This window comes from Peromyscus californicus, unplaced genomic scaffold (genome assembly GCF_007827085.1).
Source record: "Peromyscus californicus insignis strain IS unplaced genomic scaffold, ASM782708v3 Scaffold_24__1_contigs__length_46423439, whole genome shotgun sequence".
NCBI classification, from domain to species: domain Eukaryota; kingdom Metazoa; phylum Chordata; class Mammalia; order Rodentia; family Cricetidae; genus Peromyscus; species Peromyscus californicus.
The window spans coordinates 31,525,665-31,549,586 of NW_026294535.1; the positions used below are offsets into that span (position 1 = coordinate 31,525,665).

A 23,922-nucleotide genomic window follows, 5' to 3' on the forward strand; every position below is an offset into this window, starting at 1 on the left:
CCAAATTGATTTACAGTCTCAAAGCAATCTCAACCAAAATCCTAAAAGACTTTAAGATACTGCGATATTGGCATAATGATAGATGCATACAATACAGCAGTTTATAGAGTCAAAAAATAGATTCACAATTTATATGATCCATTGATTTTTACAAAGTTGCTGTGGAAAGTCAATGGAAAAAGAAAGTTTTACTCCTGAAATTTTCACAGAGAAAATTTACATGGAAAGGAATAACCCTAACTTTTACCCTATAACCAAGACAAAATTAACTAAATAAGCATCATGGTCTTGCACAGGAGCATCAATATGATCAAGATGATCAGGCTTCTGAAAGAAAAAGAGATGAGAAACTCTGCAATCCTGTGTTTGGTATAGATAACTTTAGTAGGACATAACAAGCCCCAACCACAATCCAAAAAATGTAAATGTGACATCATCAACATCAAACACATTCAATATTGAAAAAAAGAGAAAACAAAAAGAATAAGTTTTCAAATTAGGAGGAAACTTTTCCAAGAATATATCTCACAACTGGTCATATTTTGGGGAATTTAAAGGAACCATGTGCTTTAAAAGTATCATAATGTAAATTTTAAGTATTGACAAAGTTTAAAGTAGGTCAATTTTTCTCTACAAACGTGGATAAATAACAATTGTATATTTGGAGGGTCTCAAAACGGTAGATCATCAAAGAATGCTAATCTAATCAGTCATAATAAAATGTCCTTGATACCCAATAAAATAATAACTATTGAAAAGATTCACAATAACAAGTGTTGTCAAGGACAGAAGACAACCAGAATTGATGAACTTTGGAATGCAAAATGGTTCAACCATCTATAAAAGCAGTATGGTCACACATTTACCATAAAATCCAGCAATATATACTCCTCTAGGTGGTCACTGAAAGGAAACATATTCACATCAAAATGCATGTGCAAATCTCCATAGCATCATTATTTATAATATTACAAAACTAAAGCAAGCCAGTATGCACCAGATACTGAAAAATAAGCCATGATATACTCATGAGATAATAAAAGTACAACTCGTCTATAACGCAGCAATTTGGACAAATTTCACAAATATGGATGTGCATGAAAGTCAAACATAAGTCCATTTATTATCAGCACTATGAATCTATTCATACAAATCTTACCAAAAAGACCCAAAAACAATAATAGCAATTGAATTAATTGTTGCCTAAGTTTAGAACGAGGAAAGGACATTGGAAAGTGGGAATAAAAAACATGTTAAAGTAACTATTTTATATTTCAACTCTGGGGACAATTACACATGTATCTATTATATAATTTTATATATATAATTATTTATATCGATTTATTTTGTTGAACAGAATGAAATATTTTTTAAAGTTTTAAAATTCATTTTAGATTTATTTTGTTTATGAATGTTTTGCCTGCATATGTCTGTGCACCATATTCATGTCTGGTACCTATGAAGAAAAAAAGAGGGCGTCAGATCCACGGAACTGGAGTTACAGATAGTTGTGTGCTAGGAAACAAACCCAGGTCCTCTGCAAGAGCAACAAGTACCCTCGGCCCTCTTTCCAGCCTCTAAAGATTGCTTTTAGAAAATAACAACAATTGAAGAAAAACAGCTATGGATATGAAAGACAACAAGAGGAGAGCATGAGAGAATGTTGAGGGAGGAAAAAATGAGGGGAAGTGATATAATTATATTATAATAATTATGCAAAATGTACAAAAATGTTAGCATTCTAATTAAATGATCCTTGGGCTTTCAGAACAGCATTATCCCTGCCTAACATGTTGTTCAGGGAATCCATACAGAGACTCTCCAAATAACACAAGCTCTTACCATTGCTCTTCTTTGCCCATCCTACCTATATAAGATCCTCTTGTTGAAGGGCCACGCACCTAGGCTGCACAAGACAGAAAAAGAAAGCTGGTACTGAGTTGGAAGCTCCCTCAGTGATGACTAGCTATCATAGAAGACGTAACGTAGGATTTTGGAGGAGAAGAACCATCAAAGATCTTAACCGTCTGTGAACGTTATTAACTGCAATGTCTGCTTGTTGGGCAAGATGTGGCCATGGGTGCTAGAGTGGCAGGACAGTTAAGGGGGGCTTCTCCCAAGGGAGGGAACTCAGTCAAAAACCTACAGCCAAGGAGGTCTTAAGCTCTAAGTGGTAGTTTACTATTGTCAGGCAGATAAGCTGACATGACTTCAAATTGTTTTTTAAATATTTATGTTTATATACATAAACAAATGCTACTTTCATCCTGAATTAAAGAAACTTCTATTTTCAGGGAATGGTGGTGAATACAGAGAGTCATGGCTGCTGAGAGTAAGTGATAGTTGAGTGCTCCCTCTATACAGGACATTTATACCACCATGGCTAAGACTGAAGAAATATGGTAGAAGATGGAACAGAAAGAATGTAAAAAGCAAGAAATAGGGAAAAGGGCTGTGAAATGCTATTTTCTGGGCATGACATAAGTCATTACAAGCATGATCCCACAGCAGAGAAGGTGACCTCCATTGCTACAAGACCAAGCCTGTGATTAGTGAGTCATAGATTAAGGAAGGGCTCCTAGTATCCAACCCTTCCTTAATGAACTATACATAGACTATGAGTGCATTCTGAGGAGGATGTCATCATTGTCTTCTATTGTGTACCCACTGAGAGGCTGAGATCCAAGGGACAGTTCCACACCCATTATCACACAAACAATCCTAGTTAAACTGAGTTCACAAAACAAAGCAAAAAGATGTGAATTTGACAGAGGAACTTGTAAGGGAAGTAACTGAGGTTGACAATATTGGTAGAAAATGCAAGAGAATGAGAAGTTACAGTAACCAGAATACACACTTGACATGTGTGTTAAATTCTCAATCAAATTTAAGAAAAAAAATTATTAAAATGATAAAATTCTAGAGACAGAAAAGTAAAATTAAAATGATGATACAAATACCCATCATGTGGGCCAAGAAGATAAAATAAGTGGATTCCATGAGATATAGTTGTTTTGAAAAGGATTTCAATCTCAAAAAGTTTGTATTGCTATTACCAGATAATGAACATCTTTTTGAAAGCAGATTTCTACATGCAGTTGTAAAAGATTTATGAAACTTTGCAACTCAGGAGGCCACTGAGATGCTGTGGGACATCTTTGTTCCTCCCCAAGACCACAGCCATATCATAATCAAAGCATATTTATTCTAGCTGCCCTCATAACCAGGCTCCCTGTTCATATGGGTATTCCCTCAGTGTTCCCTAGTCATTGCCAGATCTGTCTTTGGGAAAAATATGTTCCTTCATATTTCTGTTGAAAATTTTTTATACCACAGAAAAGCACCACTTGTCACAATGATGTGAACGACCTTCCCTTATCAGTGCCCTTTTATTTACCAAAATCATCTGTTTTCTCCACTCCTTTTGGTCATTCCATTAAAACTATATGTACCTGATCTGATTTTGCTGAGTCATGCCAAGCATCCATCCTTAGTACATCTGCACTCATTGATCCTCTTTCTGGAATGTTCCATTCAGATAACCCCTTATCGCTCTTTTCTGATTGATCATGAAATATATGGTAGAAAATGATGGATCCGTTAACCCTCATACTTACAATAAGCTACTGGTCTGTATGTAATCTTTATTCTTCCTGCTTTATGGTTTTCCTCTACAATTGTCACCATTTGACCTGTGATTATTTGCTTGATAAATTTATTTAAACACTCTTTCAACTAAACTGAGATATTGGCTGTTGTAAGTTCTTGTTGTGTATTCTAGTGCCCACACCAGCATATGGTACAAAGTAGATGTCTTTCTGAGTAAACGTCATTGTGAATAGGTCATTTGAGCTTACTATTTTTGTCCTACTCAAACTTTACGTTTGAATGCCTATGTATTTCAATAGGTGTCCAAATCTTTCATATATCAGAAAGGTGCTGCCTACCAATTTTGTATTACAGAATTGGTCATTTCTAAATTATTCTTAGTAATGAGCACCAAAATTAAAATAACCCCCAGCTCATTAAAGACATCATGATGTACTCCTCAAGCATCTCACTATTTCTCCAGGGCCTGTTTGTTAAAGATGCACTCAAACCACTTAACCTGTAGAGGATAAAGAGAGGACCATTTGTTTTACTATCATGTACATACTTTAAAAGCCGATTAGGTTATCAACGGTGAAAAATGGACGCCACACAATGATAGCACTTACAAAGCAAGTAAATAAATATTGAGACAGTGTCTCACCAGCTTCTATACTTAGTTATAGTGATAAAAATTCAAGCCAACAAAGAAGAAATATGTATTTTTCTCTACCTCACTTCTAACTTGACATACTGTTGAAGTAAGTGAATGTTTGAGAATGCTTATAGCACTTGAATTTTATATTGTTAGATATGATTTATATAATTCAAGGGTGTAATTCTTGCCTCTCAGTATCTTCCTTGTAGGAAGAAAATTGAATTTATTTCAATGAAATATCAAGTTATGATCCTCCAGCTTTTAAAAATGACAAAATAATCTTTCTGAGGCCAAATATAGTGATTTCATCATAACATTAGATGAATATGATGGCTCTATGTATCCCACCCACTTACCTTCAGACACATGTATGTATCATCAATCCGTCATCTAGTGATATCATCTACCTGTCAACAAACTATTAGTGTTCATAAAATGCATTGAAATAGCCTATATATCATTTTCATATGCAATGAAATATAAAATGTATATAGATTTCACAACTTCCCACACATCTATGAATAACTGATAATTCATCAATACCAATAGACAACAGAATATAATTCATAAAAAGTGGAAACAGGAAAGCTAGAAAGAAAAACTATACGTTTTGCCATCATGATCTCGATGTCCCTTGCTTATAGAATACCTCCTCTCTCTCATCATTTGGACTCCTGGAGCTCAGCCTGGTGCCCAGCCATGGATCTCTGTATCTGCTTCCATCAGTCAGTGGATGAAGGCTCTATGATGACAGTTAGGGTATTCACTAATCTAATTACCAGAGTAGACCAGTTCAGGCACCCTCTTGATTATTGCTAGTAGTATACGGTGGATTCCTTGTGGATTCCTGGGAACTTCCCTAGCACCCTGTCTCCCTATTCCCATGATGTCTTCATTTATCATGGTATCTCACTCTGTCCCTGTTCCAGCTCCAAACTCCCATTTCCTCATGTTCTCATCCCCTATTCCTTGCCCTCCATTATCCTCCCTTACCGCTAGTTTGCTCATGTAAATTATGATGGCAAAATGTACAGAGACAGTCAGCCAAACTAGTGGAAACCCATGAACTGTGGACCAATAGCTGTGGAGACCCCATGGGACTGGACTAGGCCCTCTGGATATACGAGATAGCTGTTTAGGTTGAACTGTCTGGGAGGCCCCCAGGCAGGGGGATCGGGATCCATCCCTGGTGCATGAACTGCTTTTTGGAGCCCAGTGCCTAAGGTGTTGTTCAGCCTTGGTGCAGTGGGGAGGAGCTTGGACCTGCCTCAACTGAATGTAACAGGCTCTACTGACTCCCCATGGGAGACCTTGCCTTGGAGGAGGTGGGAATGGTGGTGGTTTGTGGGGAAAGGCTGGGGAGCAGGAGGAAGGAGGGGAATCTGTGGTTGGTATGTAAAATGAATAGAAAATTTCTTAGTAATAAAAATTTTAAAACAAAGTAGGAGGAAGGGGAAATGCGTAACAAAACCTATTAGGAGTAAGTTATGAACTATTGAAATAATCAGATATCTACTTATAAATAAATCTAGTATGGAGGCATAAAAAACTCTTAAAAGACAGAACTTTAAAAGTGCAATAAATCAAGTAACTAATGACATAATTATTCTGCATAATAATTATATTTTATAATAATTTTAGTTGCACTATCTGTGGAAAGAGAGTAAATGCTGGTTTCAGTGGGATGCTGGAGATAGCAGTCATGGCTTCCCATTAGCTTTCACAATTAATGCCCCTTATGCCTCTACACTGAGAATATAAAACCAACTAATTTTCACCTTGAATTCTATTTTATGATTTTGTAGCATTTCAATGAACTTTGCCCTAATTTGAAGTGTGCTTAAGTTAAGATCCGCTGATAAACTCTCTGACATTCACTCCTGGTTCCCTTTGGACTTTTGTCAAATGGGGACTTCTAGACTAGCATTTTCTTTCTTACTTTATATTCTCTTTTTTTTTCCTTTTCATGTTAAGACTTCTACTTGTTGACTTGAAGAATAAAAAATGAACTTCCGTTTAATTCTGACCCTAATTAGGCAAAGAGCTGAGCAATCTGAAGCTTCTAGCTCTCTCCCTTGGAGGCGTGAACTGATGGGGCTCAAACATTACAAGATTAGCGGGGAGTTTGCAATCTGTGACTCCCTTGTGTTCTGATTCCAAATGGCCCAGCACGAGTTCTTAGATTCTGGATTGGCTGATCTTACAGCTTTAAATTATATTAAACAGCTTTAGCATAATTGTTTTAGGTTTTACTAATCTGATGTTTTCTTACATCCAAACCCACTAGGGCTTCTTCACTGGTACTATACTTCATGTAAGGACATCCAAATATTTCATACAGAAGAGCTTAAATCATATGAAATTATAGAAGAACATCATGAATTTCAAAACATTTTCCAGGGATTTGAGAACTGACCCATAAGCAAAGGTGTGTGCGTATATTTTCCACTTTACAAAACCTTGGAACTCTTTTTTCATCCTTTTTCTTTCCTCCCATTACCACCTTTTCATAAAAAATAATGGAAAAAAACTTACTTTTCACTACTTTTATTATGGAAGCATTTCTACATTATGCTAAAAAGCCAGTTGATGGTAATTTGATCTGATGAGTTCTAGAGGAATACTATAAACAGCTTTTGATGTTATTTTTGTCAGTTTGGCATGTTTCCTAAGAAAGATAATTATGCAAAAGTTCTCTATGCACATCTGGATATAATATAAAACACAATTCAGAGCAGTAAATGGTCACCCAAACTTTAATCTCATATTAATACCATCTGTAAAATGGATAGAGAAATGAGGGCATTTCAAGATAAGCAGGAGCTAAGGCAACTCATGACCATCAAGCTGGGACTACAGAGAGAAGTTAAAGAAGTACTGTGGACAGAAAATTAAGAAGAAAGAGAGTCTTAATCATGAGAGCATATGACAGAATGAATTCCATGGAAAACATAAACAAAGGAGACATAGGCAGGGATCCATTAAGTCCAACAGAGCAAACGGCTGAGTCTCAAAAGCTTATAGGGGAGAAGAAAAGAAAACAAACCAACAATATTCCAACCAAGTGGTAAAACAACCATCAGACCAATAGGAATTAGCAAACTCTTCTAAAAATAACATGAAATGTAAAGGTAGCCTCTAGTAGTGATTAAGAAGACATTGGATATCTGATTGGGTTAAAAACCAAGATCTGTTGTCTCTAGAAAACAAACTTCACTGGTAAAGACTCTTCTACAGATGGAGTATGAAAGAATGGAAGTCAGTATGTCAAGTAAATGAAAGCTCTGATAACTGGCTGTAGATATTCTGCTATCTGATTAAGCAGACCTAATGAAATTATTCCAAGTAAAGAAGATTATTACATGTTAATAAAGGGAACAACTGACTGAGAAAATATAACAATTATAAATATATATATATATGTACCACATATCCTACTCTCTTGAGCTCTGCCACCCTATGGCCCTTTTTGAATTCCCTGTTTTCTGCAGTTTCTCCATGTTATATAGTCATATATAAAGATTCAGACGTAGGACCCATAAATAATAGAGGAGATATTATATTGGTGTCTCCAGGTCTGGTTTATCTAACTCAGTCTAATATTTTCTATTTGCATCATTTACCTGAAAATTTCATGATTTCATTTGCTTTATAAATGAATGGTATTTTATAGTATATATGTAGCACATTTTCATTAGTCACTCATCAGATGAAGCATGTCTACATTGTTTCTATTTCCTAGATATTGTGAATAGAAAAAGCAATGAGCAAGGCTGAGCAAGTATCTGTAGTGTGGTGGCACTTGTATCTTGGGGTGACTAATAGCGTTCAGGTTGGACTTAAGTCCCATTCAATGGGAGGGAATTTATGTCTGGTACTATAAATGACCCATGGCTCATGAAGTCATTGTTCTTAAAGAACTACTACTTCGCTAGCTACTTCACTAAACCAGTATATATATATATATATATATATATATATATATATATATATATATATATATATATAAAACCTTTATTTGAGAGAGACAGAGAGAAGGAGGAGGAGGAGGAGGAGGAGGAGGAGGAGGAGGAGGAGGAGGAGAGAGAATAAAGCTCTGTGGGTAGGGAAGTCAATTTGAGGGAGGGGAAATTCATGATCAAAATATATTGTATGAAAAATCATTTTTATGTATAGAAAAGCATAAGGAAGTAAAAACTTACGTTGCTAGGTCAAATGTCAAAAAAAGCCTTTAATTTTTACATAGATGAGGTCCATCTAGACATTTTCATTTTCTTCTCTGGGAAACCAGATTGTCATGTTTTGAATGGAGTCTTATTAAACTTCTCCCTTTATTCTGAATGTACACAGCTGCCATCCTCTTTGGCTGAAGGAGAAACAATTATCCTTTACCTGTTCCATTTCCTCCCAGAGACAGTACCAGGATGGATCTAAAGTGTTTGGGACAGTCCAGGGAAAACGTCCTTGCAGAATGAAATTAATGGATTATGCAAAAAGCAGGTTGAACTGCAGCAAAGAAAGACGACACACATTCTTATTCTGGAATGCCGTCTGCACTCCAAAGGTAGGAGGTCATAGAACAGAAATAGTCTTTCTGAGGTCTGCTAATTAGTTATGCTGGGCCACTACATATGTGATCTACTTTAATCCTCATAAAAAAAACCCTCCTAATCAAACTGTCAGTAATTCATAGAGTGAGAATTCCAATTTTGTCTATCTTGATAGCCAAGGTTCTTACTAATTAGGAAGAGAAATCAAATTAAAAGACATGAGTGAGTATTCGAGATATATGACAAAAGGAAAAAAGACAAGCGGCAGTGAATTTCTAGCATGCATAAACTAAAATATGTGTTTTTAATATGAAAAAGATAGAAAGTAACCTTTAAACACTAAGTACTAATCAAGTAAACTGTCACAAGCAATAATTAAGACACTAAAGCCCAGGATGCTTACTGGTTATATCTATGTTTGTGTGGGTGACTGTAGCTGGTTAGAAAGCAGGTGCCATGCAGAGGTGCATACTTCCTAAGGGGATGTTGTATAACAGTTTCCCCCAAGATCAAAGCATTCCATCAAGCAGTAAAGCTTATGTTCAGGAAGTCCCTAAAACTGACCAGATTCACTGGCCTCTCCCTCTCAGAATAAGTAACAAAAGCTGAGAGTGCTTCACAGAGGAGTGAAGAAAAGTTACAAAGAAGATTCTCAGACAAGCCAAGCTGCAAAGACTGGGAGACCACATTCTCAACCTGCTGAGCTGCCTTCGGGCTGTACAGTGTGCTCCACGTTGCCCTCTTTGTGAGCTGTTACCCACGCTGGGATGGGCTTTAGTGATGCTCCTGTCTTGGAGTCATATCTGCTGCTGTAACTAACCCCTCACTCATATTTCTGTAAGTAACTTCAATTAAACTCATTGGTTCACCAAGTTGGACTTTGTTGTTAACCACACTATCCTCCCTCATGGACTCCCTATCCAGGGTGGAAAAATGTGTGTGTGTGTGTGTGTGTGTGTGTGTGTGTGTGTGTGTGTGTGTGTGTGTGTGTATGTGTGAATCCCTAGATTTGAAGCATGGATGAATCAATCACCCCCAGGAAAAATTTTGAAACACAATAGGAGGGGATGGGAAGGACCATGAAATACAATTAAGAGATCAGGATTCCTGCCGGGCGGTGGTGGCTCACGCCTTTAATCCCAGCACTCGGGAGGCAGAGCCAGGCGGATCTCTGTGAGTTCGAGGCCAGCCTGGTCTACAAAGTGAGTTCCAGGAAAGGCGCAAAGCTACACAGAGAAACCCTGTCTCGAAAAAGAGATCAGGATTCCTAAAATGTGAACTCTATTTTGACTCTATACTTATTTGAACACAGTTCAAAATATACTGTTATGTTTAAACTATTGTTACAGTGATTGACAACAGCCAACCTCTTGGATTCTCTACCTCATGGTAATTATCACTTGTATTCATTCTGTAATGTGACAATTATATTTCTATCTGTTATATAATCTACCAGACACACAATGACTACCCATGGGAGTCTGGTACTCTGAAGGATCAACTCACAGCTTGCCTTTGAATAAAGATGCATGTAAAATAAAACAATAAAGCTCAAACACCACATGTGATAACCATTATTTATTGTTTAAAAGTGGAATTGAGTGAAGTGAGCACAGATTATTTTGTGCACTAATCCAGTTTTAATAACCAAATAGTCATGATCTCTGGCAAATCTAGAAAACAAGGTGGCTATTATTTATTTCAAGAATGGATTAATTTTTGAAGATATATATAATTTAAAAAAATGGGAATATAAACAACGCCAAGAAAACTATGAGACAAAGTGAAATTGAAGATCACATAAGGCCATGTCTTCTGTCTCCAGGACACCAGGGAAGTTAACTCAACTGAGTACCTGACTCTAGGTGGCTAGGAAAAGGCACCAAGATTTGCCATGAATGTGTCCCTATTAAACTTTATTATATATTGCACTAATATCAGTGCATTCAGTTCCTAACAGAGATCGGACATATACTGAAGAAACTAACAAATGCTGTTGAAAGTGCAAGAATCTAAATGACCAGGGCCAACTCTTCTCAGCCTTCCTATTCACAATTATTTCATGCTGAAACAATTTACGTGTTTCCTCCTCTCTTCCATTGTTCAAAGTTTCTGATTTTCTCAAATAGCATCATTTGTGATGTGATTTGAACGTGTTTGGTGTACTCCAGAAACCTAAATAATAAAAATGTTATCCTAGAGTTGAGGTACTGGGACGTGCTATGGATGTTTAAAAGGTGATGCCTAATGGGGGTTCCTTAAGCTATTGGGTGCATGCCATCAGGGGAATGCATGACCCTGCTTGCTCGCCTCCTGGTAGATTATCTGCTTATTGGTTACTGAGGGGCGTAGTCCCTCTGACATTTCCTGCAAAGTGCCACACTTCTACAGGGGGACCCTTGATCTTAATGTCCTAGTTTTAACACTCATGTAAGAGAAACTTGATATTTGTATTTCTGAATCTGATTTATTTTGTTTAACATCAGGATTTTCAGTTCCAGCCATTTTACTAAAAATGTCTGTTCAGTTTTTTTTTTCACTGTAGCACAAAAATTCTTTTGTGTAGATTTACCACATTTTCTCAACCCATTCATCCACTGATGGCCATCTAAGCTGGTTCCATTTCTTAGCGATTGTGAGTAGTTCAGCAATAAACCTGGAAGTGCAAGTATCCCTGTAGAGACTTGACTTGGAGTCGTTTGGGTAAATACACAAGAGTGGCATACCTGAGTCATATGGTGGCTCTCTTTCCAATTTTGTGTTAACCTACTCAACTCTTTAGAACCATGTGTTATGTGGATATATGCTCATGTGATCTTTTGAACATGATAGTCTCCTCATTGCATAAGAACCCTCCAGTACCTTTCTATTTTAGAGACATTTTCTTAGATACTCTGGTGATAAAAGTCATTTAAAACTATTGAGTATCAATGGTAACAAAAATCAATGAGAATGAGAGTGTGCCCTAATATTTAGAACTGATTTCCAGATATTCTGGTTTTTAAATGACAAGCCCATGATTCTAGGATGCAAAAGAGCTTGTATCTGCTGTCTATAATGATGCTTAGTCTAAGAGCCCCAAGCCACTAAAGGATGCCTACCTATCAAATCCCATGTCATATGTATTCTGTGGCCTTTACTAAGTAGTGGTTTTCACATTGTTGCATACATTTGAAATATATAAAATGCTTAATATAATAAAGATTCTCAGGTTTCCTCAGAGATATTCCATTTAATATGAAGCATCCTTGGTAACTCTGATGCAGGCATTCTCTCAGGTTATGCTCAAAGACACACTGAACCTAAATATGCAAATGCTTCCAGACAACAGTATAGGTAGTAACTCAAGTTTATGGAAAGAGAAACACAAATATAAAAATACCTCCATCCAAACTAGAAAAGATCAGACTGAGTAGGGTAATCCAGTCCCAGAAAGATAAAAATCACATGTTTTCTCTTCTCTGAAGCTCCAAGTTCCGACATTCAGATGTGAGTGTGTAACCTGGAGCAATAGCAGAAACCTTGAAAGTAAAAAGGGAACATTGCAGGTGTAGCGTGGGTGGGAGAGGAATGGATGAGATGAATAATGGGGCACAAGTGGTCCCAAGGTGTGATGGGGAATGGGACCTCTAGAGAAAATCAATGTGGAATAAGTAGAGAGGGGGGTTAAAAAAAATTATTAAGGACATCTGAAAAAGTTATAAAGAATCATAGTATTTACTCTCTCTACCAAAGCTTCCTACAATGCTTGTAACTCATGTATAAAGAAATGTACATACAAAGTTTAAACAAAATTTTCCCATCTGGAATGACAATACTACCTTCATAGAATGTCTATCAAAATCCCCAACACCAGATATGAAAATCTCTCATTTGAGTTGTTAAGTGTTGTCCAAACTTCCAAAACTTTATAGGTTGTTGGTATTGCCCTTGGTTGTCCCCTAGAGGTGGACAGTAAGTCTCTATTCCTGAAGACAGCATGCACTTCAGACACAGGGCTCAAAGGACCCTAAGCTGGAATTGAACTGCAAACCTCCTCCTTGCGGACTAGATTACATGGTACCAGAAAGCTTCCATGCAAACTTCCAAACGAGGTTAGCAACCAACAGCCCTCCCTATCTATGATACCTATAAGCAAAATGGTTTACCAGCGTGGCACAATCATCCTACAAGTGCAATCGTGGCACACATACACTGGCAAAAACAAATGGCCCTCTAATTGGACTCAACAAGGAAGAAACCATTCCTGGTATGGAAACCTAACTAACTACCCAGGACTAGTGAAGTCCTGGATCTTCCACAAAGTCAAGGAAAGAGAACCTACAACCACGCTGTGGCTAAACCAGCCTAATCCCTAACTACATTCTAAATATTTGTCCTTATACCCACAGATAAGTGTGGTCCTCACCTCTCATGGAGAAACTTCTCTTTGCAACAAGCAAAGGCCACTACTAAAAATCACAACCAACCAAAATGCAGAAGTGTGGAGCCCACTCCCAAGTGATACATCTACAACACAATCCCTACACCTGAGGCTTAGGGATCATTGAAGAAGCGGGTGCAGAAAGCAAATAGGAGCCAGAGGAACAGGGAGTTCATTGTGAGATTGTGTCTCCTAGGAATGTCAGAAGCTATACCCATCAAGCATAATCATTAGCTAAATAAGGAAGACCCTAGTAGACATAATAAAGTGGATGGAGAAAAGCTTAAGAGACCTCAACCCTACACAAAGAACTACAGGCAACTAAGGAATACTGAAGGCCAGAGAAATAGTCTTCCCAGAAATTAGTACACGAATTGGTTATCCAATATCAACTGGTTAGTCCTAAAAACATATACATACAAATAAAACTATATACACAGAACAGATTGGGTTTATTTATTTAGGGATATATATCTACACATTACACACACACAACCATATGCAAACATATACACATTATAACAATAATTACTGGAAAATTAGTCCATTCATTTGAAAGAGCAAAGAAGCATATATATGGGAGGTTGTTTGAAGAGAGGAAATGAAAGGGGAAAATAATGCAATTTTATTATAATCTTAAAAATAAAAGAATTATTTAAAAAATATTCCCATCTTAAGAAGCTTGATTAGAAAAAAATGTTTTGTCTTTCCTACTAGAATTCATCTTTAGAATAACATCTTACAAATCTATTTACGTAAATGAACATTTTGGGGTGAGATCTACCTAAATAAATCACTTAAGAAAAGATATATTTTCAAATCCTTGAGAATTTCCAAACCATTCCTATGAACTCTCAGGTTTACATTTCAAAACAATTAGAGAATCAGTGAAAATGAGAGGTTTTTGTCATGTATGTCCAGGAGTACACCTACATTGGGAATATACAAGAGAAAGCATGTGATAGAAAATTACAAAACAACTTTTAATTCACGAGCTACTGAAGAACACAAACACATAGACTTATTCAAATATAATTGTACTACAGTTTGGAAACCTAGACTACCGATTATCACAAAAAGAATGCTTAAATGAAAAAAATCATGTAACCTGCAGACATCCACCCAAGTTTTTAACTTCAGAGAACAAGCTGTTTGCTATGAAAATGGATCAAACCTATGAAGTGATGTCAAAATCCCTCTTTTCTGCTCTCCGCTCAGCACTTGCAGGCATTAGACATTAATATTAAAAACCTTCTCTCTCAAAGAGCTGAAACACAAAGTTTGGTGTGGGAAAGTTACAAATTTGCTTCTGATTTAATGCAACATGATTTAAAAATCTGTAAGGAAGTTGCCATCCTCAAGAGCCACAGGGCCACCATTAACACCTCAGGAGATGACTAGGTCTCAGAAGTAGTGGGTCCAATATCTCCATAAATCCTTATCCCAAAGACAACATCTGTGGCTCCACCCTCAACAGGTTTCTAAAGACAGCACAAAGGAATAAGTTAACCCATTCTCTAACCTTGAGCAAACCAACATTTGCCTGGAGGAACAGAACAGCAGTAGCTGGAAGAATCCAGAAATATAGTCTCAGTTTTTACTGGGTTATAAAAGAAAGAAAGCTGAAGACTCCCAGCTCATTACAGTAAAATGTCCTGAAAATGCTTTCAGACTATTTTTAACATTTATCTGTGGTGAGGTGTTGCACAAAACTCAGCCCAATTTAGAGACCCTTTGGATGCAGATTTTTAAATAATTGCATGCAGAAAGGTCTGAAACAAAGCAGGCTTCAAGGTGACTCTCTTGTGTGTCTCAAGATGTGCACTTGCAGCTAGTGACAAATAGATAATTAGAGTCCACAGCCTAGGGATGTGAGAGATGTGATCTTTTGGGGATGGACATGAATCTCATGAAAAGATTCACTATGAGTCACAGATACACAGTGTGGAAAAGCCTCCACTGGGAAGAAAGGTTGAGAGGATACTGGTGAAGTCATTTTAATGGCTTTTATTCAGTGAAGAGGATTGGAAGCTTAGAGCCAACAATAAATCTTATTTGCAATAAACAATTTTATCACTTTTAGGATTTATAAATATTTAATTTCAATTCTTTTGCACACACAATCCAGTGGCTTAACTGAAAATAACCAAAAGCATAAACATACATGAAAACTTTCCTCAAAAGAGTCTAATGAAATGCTAGGCAATCACCCTTCTCTCTGTGTCCAGTGAGTACAATAAACTTCATATAAGAATTAGTGTTCTGTTATTATTAATAACTCTAGCTGTGTGTGGTAGCACATGCCTTTGTTTTCAGCCCTTGGGAGGTAGAGACAGGTAGATCTCTGTGAATTTGAGGCCAGCCTGGTCTACAAAGCAAGTTCCAGGAAAGCCAGGTCTGTTACACAGAGAAACCATATCTCTAAAAACCAAAATAATAATAATAATAATAATTACAAAAATAACCTCAACCATCACATTTTTAACACAGTTGTGAAAAGTGTTCATGCCCAAAGCAAAAAGCTCTTTAAAAATTGGTATGAATTGAAGAAAGAACTCTAAAATTAAATACCCTCGTGGAATAAGAATTCACAAAGCAGTAGATAGCATCAGGGGGATTCAGGATCCATGACCAGTCTTTTCAAAACCCCTGTTCACCTGAAGAGGGAATCCTGTCATCTCCAAACCTGAATGGGAAGGTCATTACATAAGTCTTGTCAGTCAAGGTATTTTCAACAAAAGTTTCTAAGCCATTCCTTTCCCCATATCTAAACAACCGTCTATGTAAGTAGGAAAAGCCATTCCCATCCTGTGGGTTCTTAGAGCAGTTATACTTTTTCAGGTCATCCTTCTATTTTCTGCATTCAATGAAGAAATGCTCAACACAGTGTTGTAAGAGATACCTTAAACAAGGAACAAGTGAGTCATACAGAAGACCTAGAAGAGCTAACAAAATGCACGTTGCAAGAAGTTCCATGAAAAACAAGGAAATGAAACTATGATGTGTAAGCACAGAAATTATGTCATTTTTTTGTAGCCATATGTATCTTTAATAAAGAAGAAATGAGGTAGTGTTGCCCAAACCCATGTTTCTAAAAGCATAGGGCTTCACCTAGGGGCCTAAACAATTAGCAATAAATAATACACTGGCAATGGAAAGCTTACATAAGGTAATTATTCTCTATCTATTCACTTATAACCCAATGCCTATCTCTTGCAGGACTCTATGGAATTCACCAAAATGATTCTAAAATTTATATAAAATGTAAGATATTGAATAAGAAAAGATATTTTACCACACACAATAACTGTAAATCTAAATTGACAAAAATGATGTGGTACCAAAAAATAAAAGAATATAGGGATGATGCAACCACAATCAAACTAACTCACTAGCATGACCTTTTATATGAAGATAGATATTTCAAAAATGAAAAAGAAATTATTTTCAAGCAAATATAGATGGGTTAATCAGTAAGAAATTAGATAATCTTTACAAAATGAGTGTTCTTTCATCCAACACATACAAATTGGTTTCGGAAAGAATAATGGGGAGATAAATACAAAACAAAATAAAATTTATAGAAAACTAGAATATTTTACTTGATGTATAAATGAAAGGCCTTTTAATGATGAAACACCATGAAATACAAAACATCAGTGAAGTGATACAGAAAATATGCAAATAGATGCTACTGAATGGAATAATAACCCAAAACTGTACAAAGTGTAGAAGCAAAAATACTTGTTTGCTTTCCATTAAGTTTGTAATTTCTGCCTTTAACTAAGTGATAATTCAGAGAAAGAAAGATACAGATAATAAACATATAAAAATATTCTAAATAATAGTTTGAGCTAGCAAGTTGTCAAGTTTTAAATAATTATACATTTGCTTTAATGCAGAATTTGAGGGAATTGTATCTTCCATACGGTTGAGAGAATCTGACTGAGAAAAACTTCGAAATACACTCCCTTGATTGTTTTCAAAGATATTATCCTTTTCTATCCTCAAATTCCACAACAGAAAACTAGTCCAGGGTACTTGCCATAGGCTACATCATAAGAAGAATTCAGAAATGATAGAAAGCTCTCAAGATTTATTTTTATAAATGACTCAGAGAACAGAATAAATCTCTCTTCATGATTTTACAATTTAACAGCATAAAGGTTTGGAGGGGGAAAAATGTCTGGTATAATATATACCAAATATTCCAAATGTTACCTCTGAGGAAGATAAAGCAATGGTAGGTGGTAGATGTGGTGAAGTTAAGTCTTAACACTTTTTCTTTGTTGGTCTAAATAATTTATCATTAGAAGGTACAAGTACATGCCTTTTGTTTTGCTTGTTGCTATTCTCAATTTTTGGGACATGTTTACTCTGTATCCCAGGTTGGCCTGGAACTCATAGCAATCCTCCTGCTTCAACCTCTCGAGTTCTGAGATTACAACCATGCAACACAACACTGGCTCTATATTTACACAGCTAAAAATGACCCAAACTTAGTAATAGATTTTAGTTGATTTCACCAAAATAGTGACATGGAAGTCTCTAGCCTGGAAAAGTTATGATTACACAAATATTAGCATAATTCTGTACTAGACATTAAATGAAGTGACTGTCACGACCAAGATGACATCAAGCACTCTCCTCTGAATTATGAAGAACTATCAGGAAGTGGAAACATAATTTGGACCAAGAAGCCATCTTTAGCTTCCATGGAAGGATGGACAAGCCTATGCTCAAGGCCAGAGACTAAATATTTCTTCTTATTGGTTTTCTGTTTAAGTGAAGAATAATCCAAAGAGATAAGGAGGATGTTATAGATAGGAATTCCGTAAAGTAGACAACTTCACTTGGCCTTGAACTTATGAACTGTGTTGTATCATTGTTGGATATTCAACACCCACCTTCCCTATACATATACACTTAGAATCCATACATCCACAACTATGTGACCTAATAATCTCTCTTAATACCCAAGTCTCTACCTGGAAATAGCCATGGCAAGTGCAATCATTGGATGCAATCACTAAGATTAAGAGGTCATTAACCTCAGCCATGTTTGTAACTTGCTTGTGTTTGATGAAAATGTGCTCTTTCTCATTTCTTATTTACAAAGAGGCCAAGGAATACCCAACTAACCCTTGTGCTTAAAAGACATTTATAAGCCGGGCGGTGGTGGCGCACGCCTTTAATCCCAGCACTCGGGAGGCAGAGCCAGGCGGATCTCTGTGAGTTCGAGGCCAGCCTGGGCTACCAAGTGAGTTCCAGGAAAGGTGCAAAGCTACACAGAGAAACCCTGTCTCGAAAAAAAAAAAAAGACATTTATATAAACAGAATTTTCAAAAGATGGAATATTTATTTGAATATACAAAATATAAGTAATACTTAAGTCCAAGTATATAGAGTGCATTTGCAGAAATATAACTTATTTTCTATTTATTGACTTTCAATAGTAATGAAACAATTTGTAAACAGTAAAACAGACTGTAAATATGAAGTCAATGATACTTCAGGGTTTTTTCATCTTTTTCATAAGTAATAATAAGATTACATAATTCAAAGTTTTAAGATATTCAGAAATATACTTTTCTGGTCATTATTTCCTATATAACTGTTTATATAGTATTGTATTAGATACTAAGTAATTAAGAATTTAGAGATTATTTAACAATGTGCAAGGTATATATAAGTAGTATGTCACTTTACAAAGACTATGGACATCCAGATTCTGGTGTCTGTGGAGGGTCCTAAAGGAACTCTGCCATTAAAGGGAGAGATGCCTATATTTTATGAAAACAGAGAGATGTCTGCACATACTGCATATTTAATAATGGTTGCTAGTACTAGGGTTTTTGTTGTGGTTTTTTTCTTTTAACACTTTGTGTTCAACATTTCCCTCTATTTTTCTGCTTCTATCTCAATGAAGTATTACTGTAATCATCAGCATATTCTCTAATGCTTTAGTAAACATGATTTAGTGAACTCTAAAGTTTTGTGTAAATACAATTTTTGTAAACCTAATATTTTCTTCAAGGTCTTCATGGTTTTCAGCAGAGCAAACTACATATCATAGCCATTATCTTCATATATCACTCTCTCCATAGGTCTTTGTCCATCTCCACTGCTCTAAGTGTTCCATACTAAGATGGTGTAACAACATGGAAGAGCCCTCGCTTACCTTTGCTCAGTTAATGGCTTATTCTAATACTAATTAACTAATGGTTTTTAAATTTTTATTTGTTATTGTTATTTGTTTGTTTGTGGGTGAGGTGAGGTGTTTGTGTCAGTTCAGGTGGACATAGACCATGGCATTCCCGTGTGGAGGGCAGAGGGCAATTTCACAATTCAGTTTTCTTTCTCCACTGTAAGTTCTGAGGATCAAACTCAGGTAACCAGGCTTCTGTGGCAAGCTTTTGTTACCCAGTGAGTTTTAATGAGTCTGATCTTTATAGAAACTTCCTTATAGAAACTCATCCTGGAGTATTCTCAGTGAGTAGCAGGGTTCTGTCTGCAGCATAGCTTGCCACCCCATGGCGTGCCAAAAAGAAAGGCAATTACTGTTTGCCCTGGGCTCCTTTGTGGTGACAACTAAGGGGAAGGTCAGAGTTGGTTGCTTTTTGTATTATGTGTCAATAGAACAGTATCTTGAATTTGTCCTGTAAATTTCCTTTTGGACATTACTTGTTTACACACACACATACACTCTCTCTCTCTCTCTCTCTCTCTCTCTCTCTCTCTCTCTCTCTCTCTCTCTCTCTCACACACACACACACACACACACACACACACACACACACATACACACACAGCAGCAGCAGCAACAACAACAACAATCTCCTTAGTTGGTTGAAGAACTGAAATTTTATAATTATCAGGTGCTCTGCATGTAAGCTCATCCGTTTTGACGGATTAGAATGCCACAGAGAATGGAGTATTTTTTTTTCACTTTTATTAATTTTTTTTCTTTCCTTTCACATACCAACCCCCATTCCTCCTCCCTCCTTTTTTCCTGCTTCCCCTGTACCTGTATCCCACCCCTATCCCCTCCTCATAGAGGATAAGCCTCCCTTGGGTAGTCAACACAGGATGTCATGCCATGTTGGGAATGGGCCTAGCCCCTCCACTCAGCATCAAGGCTGAGTAAGGCATCAAACCATAGGGAATGTGCTCTAAAAGGCCAGTTCACGTACCCAGGATAAGTCCTGGTCCCAGAGAATGGGGGCATTTTTTTAACATATGTAAGAGAATTGAGATTTGATTGAGCACATAAACTATAAAAGCAGGCTGGGTGGTGGTGGTGCACACCTTTAATCCCAGCACTAGGGAGGCAGAGGCAGGCGGATCTCTGTGAGCTCGAGGCCAGCCTGGGCTACAGAATGAGTTCCAGGAAAGGCACAAAGCTACACAGAGAAACCCTGTTTTTGGGGAAAAAAAAAACCCTATAAAAGCAGTTTCAGATCTCATGAATGAACGAAACCTATTACTAACCCAAGTCTTGTGTTCACGTGTACACAAACATAAGTAACTAGATTCACACAAATAGGGAAAATGTAGCAAACTATGTTAAATTAAAATAGAGACAGATCTGCATATCCCAATCTGAAGCTTGTAAAAATAGATTATTAACTAAAAAAACTGCCTAAATATGAAAAAGTGCAAAGCATTAAAGGATGGGGTCCATTTTACTATTCTGTATCCAAATTTAGCAAATATCTCAATAAACATTCTTTCATTTGATAACCAATGAGGAAAATAACTCATTTTAACATTATAAATCGAATTATAAAAGTAACTTAATATTATTATAATTAAATCAATCACAATCTTTTGAAAAAATGATTGATATGCTGTAAAACATTTGTTTCTGTCTTGCAGCATAAACTTTTCATAGTGAGTAATATTCAAACTTACCTTTTAAATTAAAAAAATAGCCTAGTATTTGTGAGGAATAATATTGCTAATGCTTGAAGATGTTTTCTCTCAAAAGTTAGAATGTGGCCCAATGGTCATTGCATAGAGTTCATTAATGAAGAGATTACACAGATCTTGAGAGTGTTCAACTGAACTTGCAGTGTGATATTGATAAAGCTTCTGTCTTGGAAATATCCCATGGCTATTATTGATTTAGAGTTTGGGGCACTGAATACAATTCAGATACAAACAGAAATAGCATAAGAAATATATATATATATATATATATATATATATTAATACATAATATATAATTTAATGTGGAAATCTTACAGGCGTGTGTTTTCTTGTGGAGATCCAGAGTGAAACATACCTGGCCAGGCTGAAGGCATCATCGATCAAACCCGCACGGTTACTGACGGAAAGTACCTATGAGGCCAGTTAGAAAAAGAAAGGATGGGGGAGTGGTAATTCTGATCACTAAAGTGACAGGTGTTCACACTTCAAAACAGATTGTCGATACACAGATCAAGGATGTACCTCATGGTTCCTGATTAATTGATCAATCAGTAATCTCCAGTTCCTTAGGTCATAGTTGACTCTAAAGTAGCCAGTTTGATTGATGTTTCCAAGGATCCAGCTTCCTTTGTCCAAGTATGCTATTCTGTGATGTTCTGAAAGTAGTATTTGAGAGTAAGTAGATTTTTAAAGTTTTAGAGTTAAAATGCAATAAAGTAAGTCTTTCAAATACCAGAAACAGCATTACCAATAATTTAAAGAAAATGTCACCCTAAAATGTAATTGAAATCTAAACTTTAATTAATCCCTTCTATCTAAAATTGGATAGAAAGCTTTTATTTGGCTACTCATTATTACATCAATTAATGATTTTTTTATAATTAGCACATTTGTTCTGGGCAGAACTCTATTCTATACACAATTTTCATTCTTGAAATAAATGGTGTCTAGAATTACTCCACTATATTCATGTGGCTTTTAATTAGATTGTATGTATATATACAACTAGAACAAAAGAAATCTTTAGACATATATTTTATGTGTTTTATTCAGGATTAAAGTGATCAAAACAATGGTGCTCACTTATTTGAAAGTCATTGTTCTTTTTGGCTTTTATTTCCCATGTTTTCCTAGGAGTGCAAATAAATAGCAAGCTTTCCAAAACCACCAATAATGATAGAACAAGCGAGCCTCATTGTTCGAGATTCTAACAGTTCCACATAGAATTAGGAACAATAAGAATGCATCCTTTCTAATGGAATTAGGAAAGAGTAGAACTTGTGTTCATCAAGTAAGTCAATTAACAAAGGCCAAGAAAAATGTTATAACTTCTTACGTATTTAACTCTTTCAAATTTGGTGTGGAGTTATTTTCACTTGTGGAGAATTAGCTACCATATACTTCACTAAATAATTATCATTCACAATTGTAATAATTTCTCTGTTGAACTTGAGACTCATTCTTCATGGAATTTTCCCAGTGAAGTTGAATTAAAATTTGCATGCACACACAGACACAATTTGACAGATAGAAAACAACCAACAGAAAATAAAAACAAACAAGCGTGTTTTAACTTCTATGACTCAAAACCATAGAATTTTTAGTCAAGATTTTACAAATCAGAATCAACTATAATAAACAAAACATGCTTATAATCCTTTAAGAGAGGGAATGTATAAATACTCTCAAATAATGAGTACATAAGAAAATGTTTATGAGGTAGACTAATCCAATGTATATTACATGATAGCAACTTTCAAAAATCAGCCATAAAATGAAATGTAATAGAAATCAAATTTATGCTTTATACTGTACTTACACTCTAAATCTGCTGTGGTCATAGGATCTAGGGAGAACCTACTGATGTTTTGCTAAATGGACATGTTGTCAATATCTCTCTAAATACTTATACCCCTGAAGCTATGCTGCTCTCAGCTTTCATCAGAAAGTTTCTTTTAGTAGAGGATTTTAACAAGCAAAAGTAATTTAATAAATAGAATCTTTAAATAATCATTTCTGAATTGGGGGAAAATTAAATCTTAAGTGTTGAAGATCTTGTTTTCCCTAAGTAATCATGATTGCCTCTAAACATACCAAACTTAAAAAATTATTTCTTTTACTGTTTGGTATTAAAATATAATTACATCATTTCCCCTATCCTTTTCCTTCCTTTAAACCCTCTTATACACATCCTTTTGCTCTCTTTAAAATGCATGGCCTCCTTTACACTAAATGTAAATGTGCACACCTATAGATTCCTAAATACACAGCTATAACCAGCTCAGTCTGTATAATGTCACTTGAGTGTATGATTTCAGGGCTGATAATTTGTTATTAGAAATACAATTGGTGTGCTCTTCCCTGGGGAAGACTATTTCCCCTGCTCTCAGCATTTCATTTTGTAGTTGTTCATAATTCTTTGCTCCTTGTATCCCTAGTCTCTCCAGGACTTTTATCATGAAGGGGTGCTGGACTTGTGTCAGAGGTCTTTTCTGCATCTAATCAAATGATTATGTTTTTTTTTTGTCCTTCAGTCTGTTTTTATAGTGGATTACATATACCAATTTATGTATGTTGAACCATCCCTGCATGTCTAGGATGAAGCCAACTTGATCATGGTGGATGATCTTTTTGATTTGTTCTTGGATCCAGTTTGCAAGTATTTTATTGAGAAATTTTGCATATGTTTATAGACAAATTGGTGTGTAATTACCTTTGTTGAGTCTTTATATGGTTTAGGTATCAGGGTAACTGTGGCCTCATAAAATTAA

The 23,922-nt window shown here is 36.0% G+C and overlaps 1 protein-coding gene across 1 annotated transcript in view; it reads right to left on the minus strand.

Moving 5' to 3' along the window:
• The window catches only part of Trhde (thyrotropin releasing hormone degrading enzyme), a 396,564-nt gene that overhangs the window by 68,110 nt on the left and 304,532 nt on the right, over positions 1-23,922 (minus strand). The window contains exons 11-12 of the mRNA XM_052753383.1: positions 21,674-21,807; positions 21,507-21,562 (exon numbers count right to left, since the gene is read on the minus strand). Of these exons, the coding sequence (XP_052609343.1) occupies positions 21,507-21,562; positions 21,674-21,807 (190 nt within the window). The remainder of the gene's footprint in view (positions 1-21,506; positions 21,563-21,673; positions 21,808-23,922) is intronic.